The following is a 15,978-nucleotide window of genomic DNA, read 5'->3' on the forward strand; positions in this document are numbered from 1 at the left end:
CGTTTTGTAGGAGGGAGGGGAGGATTTTGTTTAAAACGTTTTGTAGGAGGGAGGGGAGGATTTTGTTTAAAACGTTTTGTAGGAGGGAGGGGAGGATTTTGTTTAAAACGTTTTGTAGGAGGGAGGGGAGGATTTTGTTTAAAACGTTTTGTAGGGGGGAGGGGAGGATTTTGTTTAAAACGTTTTGTAGGGGGGAAGGGAGGATTTTGTTTAAAACGTTTTGTAGGGGGGGAGAGGAGGATTTTGTTTAAAACGTTTTGTAGGGGGAGAGGAGGATTTTGTTTAAAAAAAATTTTTTTTAAGCCAACAAATTCCTCCTGGTTTTTAAAAAAAACCCACCAGTGGAAGCAGATTGACCCATGTTCTTCCTAGGAAACATTAAGGGAATGGCTTGCAGTGAAGCATTTATTAAGCGCCCACTAAAACGTTAGCCAGGGACGACGCTAGCGCCAAAGCAATTAATACTGGAGGAGAGCGCGATCTAGGCTCCTTCGCCGTCAGCGCCCAAGCCTCGGCTTGCTCAATCCACGACCCCGGACTCATCCGGCCTTCCGGGTTTTGGCTGCGGCCAGAAGGACTACGCAAGCACGTTCCAATCCGGCCCGGGTTTTACCCGGCTTGGCGGAAGCGGCCTCGCACGCCTGAGAGCCGGGGGAGGGGGAGAGTGGGAAAAGAAGGAGGGGAGGGGAAGGGAAGGGAGGGGTCGAGGACAGGAGAGTGATGGCCGCGCAACTCCCCATAGTGGCCGCTACGGCCGCCGCTCCCGCGACGGCGAGAAACAGCAAGAAAAGGCCAGCCAGCCCAGCGAACAACGGCAGCAGCAAGAAGAAGAAAGTGGGGGCCGCCGGCTTTCCCCAGGTACCGGCTCCGCGGAGCTCCGCGCATGCGTACGAGCGAGGGCCAGCGGGGGAAGGGAACGCCTCCTCGGAGCGGCGTTTTGCGCATGCGGTCGCGAAGTGGGACCGCGTATTAAAGGGGGCGGGGTCTTAGTTTACCTGGGGAAGTTGTCCTTTTGCTTCCCCTCCCCCGCTCCTCGGGAAACCAAGCCAAACCCTAAAGCAACCGGGATCTTCGGTAGCTCTTCCACGGTGGCCCCGGATGTCCTCTCCACAGCTGGATATCGGGGAGGCGGAAGACGTTTCTCTCGGTCCCTAATGAGCAGAATCGATCTGGGGACTCCCGAACCTGGCTCTTTTACCTTTGTGATCGATCCCGGCCAAATGGCGCGATCCCTCTGAACTCCGAAGGGAGCCTAGATGTAGAGCTGGAAGGGTTCTGGGGGCAGAGTAGGCCGCGTCCCTTAGGTTACAGACAAGGAAACTGAGGCCGAGAAAGGGGAAGGGATAGCTGACTTCCCCCAGGTGGTAAAGGACACAAAGCCAGCGCTTGAATCCGTGTCTTCCGACGCAGCCTTTTTTTGTAGCTCGAGTCCTCACTTGTAAAGCGGAGCTCTCTTGGAGAGGAAAGCCTTGGTTAAAGGTGAGGAAGGAGGCTTTCCATTCAGTAAGCATTTAGTAAGCTCTTGCTGCAGTGTGGTATGCTAAGCCTGGTAATGCAAAAGAGGCAAAAGAGGGATCTTGACCTCGAAGCAATTACAGTCTGAGGGAGGCTGTAGGCAAATCCATACATTATATATATGTACATCTATCTATATCTATCTGGAGAGATAGATATAGATAGATAGATACATGTTAGATAGATATATAGATAGATATAGATAGAACATATATATAGAGAGAGATACATAGATATACATATTATATATAGATAGATACATATAGATAGCTACATATATAGATACATATATAGATAGATACATATATAGATAGATACATATACAGATAGATACATATAGATAGATAGATGCATGTAGATAGATACATATATAGATAGGTACACATAGATAGATACATATATGGATACATATATAGATAGGTACACATAGATAGATATATATAGATAGGTGCATATAGATAGAAAGGTACATATAGATAGATACATATATAGATAGATGGGTACATATATAGATAGATACATATGTAATACACATAGATACATATAGATAGATACATATATAGATACATATATATAGATAGATACATATAGATAGGTACATATATAGATAGATACATAGAGATAGGTACATATTATATGTAGATAGATAGATAGATAGGTACATATTATATAGATACACATATATATGTAGATATATATATCTATTATATATATAGATACATATAGATAGATACATATATATAGATAGATAGGTACATATATATGGATAGATACATATGTAGATAGATACATATATAGATAGATACATATGTAGATAGATACATATATAGATAGATACATATAGATAGATAGTATAGATAGATACATATATATAGATAAATATATAGATACATATAGATAGATACATATAGATAGGTACATAGATAGATAGATAGATACATATATAGATGCATATATAGATAGGTACACATAGATAGATACATATAGATAGATATATAAGATACATAATATATAGATGGATACATATAGATAGATACACACATATATATAGAGATACATATATAGATTAGATAGATATACATATAGATATATATATGTAGATAGATACACACATATATAGATAGATATATAGATACACACATATAGATAGATACATATTTATATAGATAGATAGATACATATATAGATAGATACACATATATATAGATACATATATATTATATATATATACACACACACACACATAGAAGCTATACACAGAATAAAAAGTAATTAAAAGAGAGAAAGAGTGGTTAGGGAAGGTTTATTGTAGAACCAGGCTCAAACTTTTTCCACTCCTTCCTTCCTTACCTGTTCGATCAAGAAATTTTTATGTAACTGTGTCTGTAATCTGAGACGTTTATGGTAGCATTTATGCAGTGTGCAGTGCAAAGCATGTGTTGGAACCAAGGCTACAGTGAAGTCACTCTTTGAAACACCAGCAGGCCTTGCCAGAACAACCCAGAGTTTGAATTAATTTTTGGTTGTTGCAATCAGAAACCTTTTACTATTGGCCAATTTTTTGTGTATCCCTTCCCCCACATTCAGTTATTCTACCCCATCTGGGGTTGAAACCCACAGATTAAGAAGCTTTGTTGTAGAAGGGGGCATTAAATAAGGAATTTAAATATTGCTATTTTACTTACTTTTTCCTGTTTTTAAACAAATCCAGGTTAAATAATTAAAGGTGATATGTGATCTAATAATAAAAAAATGATAAGATAACAAAAACCTAGATTTTGAGAGAGCACTGGATTGAAAAGGAAGGGTCAGATGTAAGTTTTTTGAAAGAAAATTGAATAGTATTTGGTAGACTGAATATGAAATAATGAGAAAAAGATGAATCTAATGTTTCTAGCATGAATGGCAGTGCCATTGTTTCCCAAGTAGGCAACCTCCAATTTAAACTGGATACTTTGTTGAAAAATGTCTTTTGAATGCCACAGAATCCCCTGCTTAATCTATTTAAAAGCCATGAAGGCAACTCACATTTAGTAGAAAACTGAATTCTTCCCACTTTCCTCCTCTCCACCTAGCTCTTCCTAAGATTCCCCTCCTCTGTTAATGGTACCAGCAGTCTTTTTTTGTTGTTTTTTTTAATCACCCTTGAATGAAATTGGGATCATGTTTGACTCATTGATTTTATATCCACTCCACCAAATTCTATTCATTTTTTTTTAAAGATTCATGTATGGCCCTCCTTTTCCATTTCTCTTCGATCTCACAAATCCAGGTTTTTATCAATTTAACATTATTAACTCAGCTCCTTTAATTTTCCTTGTTGTATGTATTAGCCATCCTCATTAGTAAAGTGACATCTCCTAAAAGTCTGAGACTGATTTAAACTTCCCTATGTCTGTTTTTCCAATGTCTAATACAATGCTATGAATGTAGCTAGCAGTTTGTTATTCCTAATTTTTTTTTAGTTCATTGGTTCTCCTATGGGGAATTTAGAAGACATATTCCTGTTGAATTAGTCCACTGGAATTTATTAAACTATATATGATCATAGCTTTAAAGTTGGAAGTTATCTTAGAAGTCATCCGGTCTAATACTATCTTTGATATCTGAGAAAATTAAGGACCAAAGAGTTTAAAGGATTTATCCAAAGTCCAGTGAAGATTTAAAGATGGCAGAGAGCCATCTAGAACAAATTTTGAATTTTACAGATGAGGAAATTGAAGACCAGGAAGATTATATCAGATCCTTTCACTACAAATTCATCACTTTTTTCACTGCAACAAACTGATCTGAAAAAACTGTCATCTGATACTTTAACATATAATACAACTTGATGTGGCAGTTATCTCTTCTTAGCTTTATATGGCCCCATGCAGATTTTTCTGCCTTCCTTACCTTTTTGAGATGTACTAATAATAACTGGCATATATACATATATTTAAGTTATCCATACATTTAAGATCTGCAAACATGTTACATAATCATCCCATTTAATCCTCACAGAAAACCTCTGATTTAGGTACTACTGTTGTTATTCCCATTTTAAAAAGAAACAAACTGAGAATTAGAGAGATTAAATGACTTGTTTATTGTTACATAGCTATTGTCAGGTACGATCCAAATCCAGTTTTCTCCAGATCCCAGGCCTAATTTTTTTTTTAATTAAAATTCATTATTTTGAGCTTAGTAATCATCAGCAAACATGAACATTTTAGTATAAAAACATTATTTGGGATTTTAAAAAATGAATATTGAATTTAAAATGGGAGTTATGAAATGACTATCCCTTTTTTTTAAAGTTTTTTTTTAATCTGATGATTGTAGTGGTGTTCTTCTCTTTTTGCATCAACTCCAACATCCTTTTCATTACATACTGCTTCCTTACAAATTGGTTTATCACATGTTGAGTCATTCATTCAGCAAATTTTTGTCGAGCATCTCTCATGTGCAAGCTGCTGTTTTGTTTACTGCAAGGCATATAAAAATCCATGAGCTACGATCTTTGTCATCCATGAGCCCTCAATGTAATAGAGGAGATAAGATATTAATGAGAGTGACTATAGTGTTGGACAGTATATATTAAATGCCACATGAATGGTATAGGCAAGTAAGTAAATTTCATAAGAATTTATAGGTGGGAGATAGCATCTGGTTGGAGAGATTGGTTAAGATTTTGGAAGATGTTGGATTTGTCAATCAGAAAGCATTTTTGTGAGTTAACAAGCATTTATTAAGTACCAACTTAAGCACATACCAACATGCCAGACATTATTAAGGACTAAGGATATAAAGAAAGATAAAAGATAGTTCTTGATTCCAGGGAGCTCCCAGACTAATCAGGGAGATGCCATGAAAATATCAGGGGAGGCTCCAGAAAGGCTTTGTTGTAGAAAGTGGGATTTCAGCTGAAACTTGAAAGAAACTGAGGGAAGATAAGGAGGTGTAGATTTGGACTAGGCTTTGAAAAGTGGGTGTGATTCTAGTGGGTAGAGTTTCTGGGAGAAAGGATTTCCAGGTCACCAGAAACTGAAGATGAGTTCATAGTGAGAAGGAAAGATTTATATGGGAAAATGATTAGACATAAGACTGAAAAAGTTGGCAGGTCCAAAAAATGAAATCTTTTCACACTTAACTCTGGTAATTTTACTAGACCCAATTTCAATAACTTTCCCTTTTCTTTTTACCCTTTCTATGCTTAGGGTATTGCTTTAGATTTCAACTCAATTGGGTATAAAAGATAAACACATTATAAGGATTTGTGTTTGTCTAGTCACCTTTGTTGGGTTGTAATTGAACTGGTGCTTACTGTGAGTGTTAGCTGTCTATGGTTATAGCTTTTGTGGTAGTATGTGCCTTTCAGAATGCTAAATAAGCATATGTTTCATGAATATTTGTTAAATGAATGACTAATAGTTTTGAGTTAGACTCTAACATAGATCAAATCCCACCATAAGAAACTGAAGCGTATATATAGATTTCTTTATTGTACTGAAGGACTTTTGTAATAAATACTGTCATAAATCACAATTTTATGAAACTTGGAAAGATCATTGAGGAACAAAGCTACCTTTTATTCAGGCATAGGTGGAACTTTGTATAAACTTTAATAATTACAGTGAAATTTTCAGGATAAGCACATGCTGTAGGGAGAAAGACTGATCAGATGAATGGATATCTATCTATAACTTCTTTCCCTGTCTGAAATGAACAAATAAAAAGAAAAATGGGCTGTGATAGGATTTGGAGGAGGTGTAGTGGAATTTCCTGTCTGGTATCTCTGGGAGAAAGAGAAACTTTACTCTCATTTTAGGAAAAGTTTGTTAATATTTTTGAGCTAGTCCAAGTAGGTGTACACCACAGCTTCTATTTTGGAATATCTGCAGGTGTCTGACACATGCTGCCCTGGAAAACAGCTCAGAAGTTCCTTGAAATGACCTTTTGTAAAAAAGTCATTTTTACTTTCCCCATTCCTGCCTCTCTTTCTTTCTTCTCTTTATTATTCTATTAAAGTTCTGTTGAATCAGAAAGTCTTCATTATTCTCTTTTGAGTCCAACATGAGGGGGAATACAGAAGAGTCATATCAGGTCCATGTACTCCTATTGTCTAAAAGATAAAGTACAGGGAAATTTGAAAAGGAGAAATCAGAAAACAAGAAGAATCCATTTGGGAAATTAAAAGATTGGAAACTGGTTCAGGCAATTGTAGGTGTGGTCTTGTTTTATGTTCAATGTCTGGTGGAAACAGAAGGTAAGTGTATTGTAGGATAGAAAGGAAATATGAACATTATGTTAAAGATAAAAATAAATAACACATTTACATGATGCATATAAGAATTACAAAACTCTTTCTTACAAGAGCTTTGTATGGAGTGGAAGTGTTATTATCTCCATTTTGCAGATGATGAAACAGATTTTGAGAGGTTAAGTGACTTGCTCATACTAAGTCAGATCAAGTCAACTAGCATTTATTAAGCACCTACTCTGTGCTAGACAGGAAAAACCTGCCTCCATGTTCAAGGAGCTCACACCCTATCTGAGAGAGACAGTATGCAAACAAGATATATTCAGGAGCCCTCTTGAGATAATCTTGAAAGTAAAGATGGCCCAGGAAAGTTGTTTTGAAGAAGATGGGATTTCAGTTGATACTTGAAACCAGGAGGAGGGGCTGAGGACAGAGGATGCATAGGGGATAGCCTGGGAAGATGCCCAGGGGGATAGCAAGGAGGGCAGTATACCTGGGTCACAGAGCATATTGAGAGAAATAAGGTATAAGCAGCTTGGGAAATTAGAAAATAGTTCAATTACCAGGTCGTTTAAAGAAAAACGGAGGATTTTATATTTGATCTTGGTGGTAATAGAGAGTTACTGGCATTTACTGAATCAGCCAGTGACATTGTCTCATTTTGACAGCTGAGAAGATATATAGAGGGAAGAGAGACCAACCAGAAAGTTTGTGTAGATGTTCAGGGCTGAGGTGATGAGGACCCGAATCAGAATGGTATCAATCAGAGAAAATAAATGTGATATATGCAAGAGTTTTTATTATAAAGAGAAATAATAAGACTTGATGAATGATTGGATCTGGGAGGTGGGAAAGATTGAAGCACTGAGGATGACACCTAGGTTCTTTGTAGGCCTAAGAGACAGATAGAATGTCTTACCTTTGACAGTATTAAGGATAGATTGTCTTACCTTTGACAGTATTAAGAGAGTTAGGAAGATGGGAGGATTAGGAGGGAAAGATAATGAGTTCAGTTTTGGACATGTTGAGTTTAAGATGTCTATGAGTATCCATCCAGTTTAAGAAGTTCTCTAGACAGTTACAGATGGCAATCAGGAAAGATATTTGGGCTGGACAAAAATATCTGACAATCATTGGTCTGGAAATGATCAATGAATCTATGGGAGCTGCTGAGATTACTAAGCAAAATTAGAGCTTGTTACATGATTTCAAGGAACAATGTTTTTAACCATGCTTTCTTTAAAAAAAAAAAAAAAGTAAAGAGGGAATGATAGTAAAATTCATTATTTGGAAATGGTGGTATAAATAAATAATGTAGATTTTAAATGAAGAGGAGAGAAAAGAGGGTTCTTTTTCTTTTAAGTTTAATCTATTTTCATGTAAAGCCTGTTTCTAATCTTTGGGTCTGTCATCTACCTCTTAATACAGTGATTTCCAACCTTTGTGCTGTGGACCCTTCAAGAGAACAGTTATTTGAAGTGGTCTCTATGTTTACCAAGTTTTGTTCTTTAGCATAGCAAAATATATAATATGAATAATAGGTTTTGTGTCATTTATTTATACCAAGTAGGAAACAGTTGTTTTTGTTTTTTTTTTTTGTCTGAAAGAATGAAACATGACCTTTAGTGCTTCTCCTTCTGGAATAGGTCATCTGACTTGTTTATTGTTGGATTTCATATGATGTCAAACTTGTTTACTCATCAATCTTGGACAAATCCACTTAAAAGTGTTCATGAATTCATTGTAGTTTTTGTTAAGAGGTATTTCTCTAACCTTTCCTTAACCACATTTGGTCAGTTCTTCACTACTGGGGCACAGCTGACTTGAAAGCCTGCCACTGCTCAGTGGCTTATGAATCTAAGGGGATAAAAGAGAAGGAGAACTGCCAGTTGCTTAGGCTCATGGCCCAGGCCCTGGCAAGGGCTCTAATCACAGCTTTGGTCAATATTCATGGATCTAAAAAGAAGGCATGAGTTCTTTGTCACTGAGGGACAGTACAAAGAGCCTTTGCCCTTGAATTGGAATCTTGAATCATTGAACCATGCTTATCAGGATACCAACTCATATATATAGTGGGAGAGAAGAGAGCTTTCTCTTGAAATATCAATTCCCTCCACTCACAGGTCATGCTTATCAAGATGTCTGTTGGCTGCCTCTCAGGATATCTGTGTGTCCAAGTGGCTATGTTGTCCCAGTTTTAGACAATAAGAGGGTTAGGGTTGAGGGATTCCCTCTACTAATGAAGCATAATGTTCAGTGACTGGGCCTTCTGGCTGCTAGGACACCTAATCTCAACTTTGGTCAGCAGCTCATGAAGTAAAGGAAGTTCCCTGTGGTTCAGCATGACTTCCTACCCATCTAGCTTGTTCATTTGGATTCTGTTAAGAAGGGGCAACTTTAGGATTCTTATAGGACGCTTTGTTGCCAGTGTTGACATCAGTATTGTCAGTGATTGGGTGGGTCCAAAGGTCAGTGGCCTTTAGGTACCTAAACAGGGAAGGGGAGGGGAACAGAACCCAGGACAGTACTGTACCAAGGGGTTAAGTGATCTCTGTGGGATGTGGGAATAGACATCTAAGACTGGCCTGGAGTGGGACAGAAATGGGGATTTAAGTAGAGCTTTTATTGTGATTTTTTAATGATATTCTCCTGATCATCTGAACAGAAGTAAGGCATTACTCTCTCATTTCTGACTGAGGAGAGGGCATTTCCTTCTAGGCATCTGAGCATCTACATCTAAATGTAGAGTAGATTAAGGATCACATAGTGTTCCAACTTCAGACCATCTTGCCAGTGATGGCCTTATGCCCAGGAACAGGATATGTGGAATGGGAGCTTATTAGAATACATAGTCACAAGAGGCCTATATCTAGGTGTTTTAAGCAAGCTAACTGGTAAAGTTCCACAGCAGATTAAGACTGTCACTAATATGAGTTACATGATGAACCCCAAGTGACAAAAAGGAGTTTAAGAAACATCAAAGGATTGTGTAGCCACTTGCATATTCCTGCTACAAGATGTTTTTGTTTTGTTTTGTTTCAATTATTGGATACTAATACTATCATTTAGAATCTAGTAAATCTTTTTTTATTATAAAAAGAGACCTCAAAAAATCAGGAGCACTAACGCTTGTAGAACACTTTTTAACCTTTTGTAAGGGCTTCATCTCTTGATTGATTGTCTTCCTGTCTTTCCTGTTTCCTATCTTCATCCCTAGTTGACTTCAGTATTTGTTTTGCCATCATCCCATGATCCTCTATGAACTTTTCATCCATCCTCTCAAGCCTAACTCAAATGCCATCATCCCCACTTCCCCTGTTGTTATTTCCCTCTCTCTGATGTATTTGCATTTATTATTATTCAGAAGTTATTAGAATCTAGAAAGGTAGAGCTACAGGAGATTGTGTTAAAGGTTTATAAGGTTAAGTTTTATAGTTTCTATATACAGTTTCTATAGCTGATAAAGTCTAAGATGTGACTCTTTGTGGAGTGAGTCATGTAATAAAGAAGATATATATATATAAAAGGAGTTGAGAAGCCTGGGTGTTTGGGATAGTGATCAAACATGAGTTTTGAAACAAAGGTGGAGAAAACTGTTAGGAGACTGTTGGGGAGGTAGTAGTGAGAGCCTGGGTCAGGGCCTTGGCTGTAGACTAATAAGACTAATCACTCACATTTAAGTAGTGCTTTGGAGACTTCAAAATGTATTTTTTCCCCCACAGTAACCTTGTAAATGAAGTAGTTTATTATTAATTAGACTTTACAGATGAGTTTAAGGTTCAGGTAAGCTAAAGGATTTGTCTTTCAATAAATCAACCAGTAAGCATTTATTAAATCACTGTTGTGTGCCAGACACACAATAATGTCTTAGTTGTTAGAGATACAAAGACAAGGTAAAGTCCTTGCCCTTGAGGAGCTTATATTCTTTTGGATGAGACAGTATTGGGACACATACATACATACCACATGCATGCATATACATACACAGACATACACTAAGTTAATCCACTGTAGTTTGGAGAAGGAGGGCACTAGCTTCTGAGGAGCAGGAAAGGCTTTGGGAGGAGTGGTGACACTTGAGCAGAGCATCATCTAAGGAAATCAGGGATTCTCAGAAGCAGACATGAAGAGGACCTGTGTGTGTTCTAGGGTGAGGACCATTGCAAAGGCAAGAGGCAGGAGTTGGGTTGCTGGGTGTGTATATGTAGGCTGGTATAACTGAAGTGCAGCATATAAAGAGGGTAATCAAAGAGAAGACTAGATAGAAAGAAAGGAAGAAAACAAGTTGTGAGAAGATCTAAATGTCAGATTGAAAGATTTTCTACTTGATTCTTTAGGCAACAAGGAGTCCTTTGGGTTGTTGGGAAAGGGAGGCTGGCTTAATGATCAGACCTTTAGAAAAAAACCATTGACAGCCTTTTAGCTAATAACTTGTCTTATAGTTGGCAAATGTTGGAGCTTTGGGAATCTTTTAACTTCTTTGGGGGTCTCTTATGGAAAGAGTAGGTATGAGAAATTTTGTGCATTTAGCCACCTTCCCATCTACTTAATTATGTTTTTTCATTATTTGGTTACTTCTGGGTTTCATTTCCCTAGTAGATTGCAAGTTCTTGGAGGGAAGGAACCATGTCATTTTTAGTTTTTATATACTTGGTGTCCCATCACATTGCTTTGTACTTTGTTTGTTATTTGGTGAGTTGGTTCAGAAGTAGCAGTGGGATACTAGAAGTTTCAGTGGAACAGGATGGATAGGATGCCCTCTGGGAAAATTCAGGTTTCCACTAAAGCAAATAGATATCAGGAAAAGTTGATAAATATATTGAGTAATAAATATTTGTCTTTGGTAGAATTATGACTCACCAGAAAGTGGGGGTCCAGGGAGAAAAGCTAAGATAAGGGTAAAGTAGAGACTATAAGGGATTAGTACAGGAGATTATATTCATAGTGAAGTTAAAGGATGGTAGTGAGTTGAAAAACAGAAGGGGGGCAGCTGTAATTAGTATGGTGCAGTGGAAAGAGCATTAGGTTTGGAGTCAGAGGACCTAGGTTAATATTCTGCTATGGAATGATTTTGAGCAAGCTATTTAATTCTAATCTCTTTGTGCCTCTATTTCTTCCTATGTCAAATTGAGGGCAGGAGTTGGACTATAGGACCTCTAAGGTCCCTGCTAAATCTAAATCTGTTACCCTGTTGTTATCAATGCTACCTACTGCTTGTGTGATATTTTGGCTTGTCATTTAAGTTACTCTACTTCATTGAACCTTGGTTTCCTGATAACCTTGGTTTGAATTTCTAGATTATGTTTCAGGTCCCTTCCATTAATAAATTTTGAGTTCTTATGATAGAGGCAAAGCTGTGTTTTGAGGAGAGAAGCGTTGAGGTACAAATAGGAGTCTATGAACATTTGTTGTTAGAGAGGGAATCATAGAACTACACATTTAGAGCCAAAAAGAACTTTGGAGGTCATCTGGCCTAACCTTCTCATTTTTCTGCTGAGAAAATTGAATTCCCTGAAATGTGATTTGCCCAAGATTATACAGATAATAAGCGGCAGAGTCAGGATTTGAATCCAGGTCTTCAGGTTCCAAATCCTGTTATCTTTCCACTGTACAACACATTCAGAAAATTTACTTAGAAGTCTCACTTACAAAAAAAAGTAAGTCTTTTAGCCCCAAAATAATAGAATCTTATAATTGGAAGATTAGCTAGAAATCTACTTATAATATCCAAGACTTAATGATTATCCAGTTTTTATGAACAACATTTTCAATGATAGGGAATTCCCTTTCTCACATTTATTTGAGAAATATTTCTTATATTTATGTTTATGAAGCAGCTTCAATTTTTAGTTACTCTAAAGATTAGGAATTTTTAAATGATCAGTTATGTTTGGTATATTTTACTTGAGAAGATAGGAAAAACATGTAATACATTTTAGAAAGAATTTCACTGAAATTTTTAAAATAATAAAAATCTAACACCTGATACTAACCTTCAGCTATCTGGGAAATTCATTCCTTAAGAGTTTTAAACCACTAAGATTTTACTGTAATGTGTTTCATAAGATCCCACATTCTTAGAGCTAGAAGAGATGTTAAGAGATTATTGCCTGGAGAAGAATCTTCACTTTGATATCCTTTACAAATATTTATACAGCCTTTATTCTATTGTGTACTATGAGAAGATACTCTCAGTCTCCTAGAACAATCTGTCCCAATTTTGAACAACTTCAATAGACTTGCATTGTATCCTCCATTTCTAGTAATAAAGTTTAGAAATTAGATTTACTATGTGTGATGGATAAAAAGTTCAAGAGACATAATTTCTGAGTAATTAATCATTTTATTAATTATGACTAGCAAATAATAAAAGCATGATCATTTGTCTCTTTCTTTTTTTTTTATTATAGCTTTTTATTTACAAAACATATACATGGGTAATTTTTCAACATTGACCTTTGCAAAACCTTCTGTTCCAACTTTTTCCCTCCTTCCCTTCCATCCCTTCCCCTAGATGGTAGGTAGTCCAGTGCATATTAAGTATTTTAAAATATATGTTAAATGCAATATATGTTTACATATTTATACAGTTATCTTGCTGCACAAGAAAAATCGAATTTAGAAAGAAAATAAAAATAACCCGAGAAGGAAAACAAAAATACAAGCAGACAATAACAGTAAGAGTGGAAATGCTGTGTTGTGGTCCACACTCATTTCCCATAGTTCATTTGCTGGGTGTATAGCTGGTTCTCTTCATTACTGAACAATTACGGAACTGATTTGGACATCTCATTGTTGAAGAGAGCCATGTGATCATCATATAGTATTGGTGTTGAAGTGTATAATGATCTCCTGCTTCTGCTCATTTCACTTAGCATCAGTTCATGTAAATCTCTCCAGGCCTTTCTGATATAATCCTGCTGATCATTTCTTACAGAACAATAATAGTCCATAACATTCATATACCACAATTTATTCAGCCATTCTCCAGTTGATGGGCATCCATTCATTTTCCAGTTTCTAGCCACTACAAAAAGGGCTGCCACAAACATTTTTGCAATATGGATCCCCTTCCCTTCTTTAAGATCTCTTTGGGATATAAGCCCGGTAAAAATACTGCTGAATCAAAGGGTATGCACAGTTTGATAACTTTTTGAGCATAGTTCCAAATTGCTCTCCAGGATGGCTGCATTCATTCACAGTTCACAATGTATTAGTGTTCCAGTTTTTCCACATCCCCTCCAGCATTCGTCATTACCTTTTCCTGTCACCTTAGCCAATCTGAGAGGTGTCTACTGGTATCTCAGAATTGTCTTAATTTGCATTTCTCTGATCAATAATGATTTGGAGCACCTTTTTATATGACCAGAAATAGTTTCAATTTCTTCATCTGAAAATTGTCTGTTCATATCCTTTGACCATTTATCAAATGGAGAATGGCTTGATTTCTTATAGTCAATTTTCTATACATTTGGAAAATGAGGCTTTTATCAGAACCTTTGACTGTAAAAATGTTTTCCCAGTTTATTGTTTCCTTTCTAATCTTGTCTTCATTAGTTTTGTTTGTACAAAAACCTTTTTTTTAAAATTTTAAAAAAAATTTTTAATAGCTTTTCATTTACAAGTTATATGCATGGGCAATTTTACAGCATTGACAATTGCCAAACCTTTTGTTCCAATTTTTCCCCTCTTTCCCCCCACCCCCTCCCCTAGATGGCAGGATGACCAATACATGTTAATTATATTATAGTATAAATTAAAATACAAAATAAGTATACCTGTCCAAACTGTTATTTTGCTGTACAAAAAGAATTGGACTCTGAAATATTGTACAATTAGCTTGTGAAGGAAATCAAAAATGCAGGCAGGCAAAAATATAGGGATTGGGAATTCAATGTAATGGTTCTTAGTCATCTCCCAGAGTTCTTTCACTGGGTGTAGCTGGTTCAGTTCATTACTGCTTCATTGGAACTGATTTAGTTCATCTCATTGCTGAAGAGGGCCTGGTCCATCAGAATTGATCATCATATAGTATTGTTGTTGAGGTATATAATGATCTCCTGGCCCTGCTCATTTCACTCAGCATCAGTTTATGTAAGTCTCTCCAGGCCTTTCTGAAATCCTCCTGCTGCTGGTCATTTCTTACCAAACAATAATATTCCACAATATTCATATACTATAATTTATTCAGCCATTCTCCAATTGATGGGCATCCACTCAGTTTCCAGTTTCTGGACACTACAAAGAGGGCTGCCCCAAACATTTTTGCACATATGGGTCCCTTTTCCTTCTTTAAGATTTCTTTGGGATATAAGCCCAGTAAGTAAAGGTAGAAGATGTAAGGTTATTAGTATGTGTTCTCGGGTGAAGGCTGGTTTGATGGGATACATGTGGTCTGTGAATTTACCTCGTTGAGAAGTAATTAATATATACAATGAATAGAGGGCTGTGATGACTGTGTTAGTACCTAGTAAGATAAGTGAAAAGTTATGGATCAAAGGGTATGCACAGTTTGACAACTTTTTGAGCAACTTTAATTCCCTGACTCCTACATTCCCTCGTATAGCTCTTAGGCAAGTAAATTCTGAAAAGGGCCTGCACATGGGCCCCTTGTAGGGACTTCAAACTGCTTTGCTTTGTTAACATCTGTAAAAAAAAAAACTTGGATAAAAACCTTCCCTTGTAAGGCTCTAGTGTTTTTGGGGAAGAAATACTCACTGAAGGGCACATGGCACATGTTCTATCTATTGCACTTACTCCTTTGAGGAAACAAAAGCAAGAATTTGGGGAAAGAATTGCTTGGTATCTATCGGAGGAAAACTGTTTGCATGAGAGGCATTTTTGATAGCCTCATTTCCACCCCCCCTACTCCAACCTTCTTTTGGGTGGAGTTCCTGGTTACTGTCCTTAGTAACCTCTTTATTAACTATCTATTATTCTGTAAACTCTATTTATTCTTTCTCTTTTACTCCTATTTAGCCCTTGCATTTTAATATACCTGTGAGGGTTGCTTCTTCCAGATGTGAGCTATGAAATTCAAACTATTTGAACTTGCTGCTTCCAGCGTGGGCTCTTCCCCCCCCCCCCCCCCCCCCCCCCCAGTCTACAACTGACTCCCCTTTACAGTCCGGACCCCACTGGTAGTCAGCTCTACACCCCTAGTCAGGCTGAAGCAGCTTTTTGGTTTAGTCTTATAGCTATTAGTGGTGTTATTACTCCCT

General features: G+C 37.0%; 1 protein-coding gene across 1 annotated transcript in view; it reads left to right on the top strand.

Annotated features, from left to right (window-relative positions):
- The first annotated feature begins 663 nt into the window (after positions 1-663).
- The window catches only part of INO80C (INO80 complex subunit C), a 58,476-nt gene continuing 43,161 nt past the window's right edge, over positions 664-15,978 (top strand). The window contains exon 1 of the mRNA XM_012541177.3: positions 664-858. Coding sequence (XP_012396631.2) covers positions 721-858 — 138 coding nt within the window. The 5' untranslated portion in view covers positions 664-720. The remainder of the gene's footprint in view (positions 859-15,978) is intronic.

This window comes from Sarcophilus harrisii, chromosome 1 (assembly GCF_902635505.1).
Source record: "Sarcophilus harrisii chromosome 1, mSarHar1.11, whole genome shotgun sequence".
NCBI lineage: Eukaryota > Metazoa > Chordata > Mammalia > Dasyuromorphia > Dasyuridae > Sarcophilus > Sarcophilus harrisii.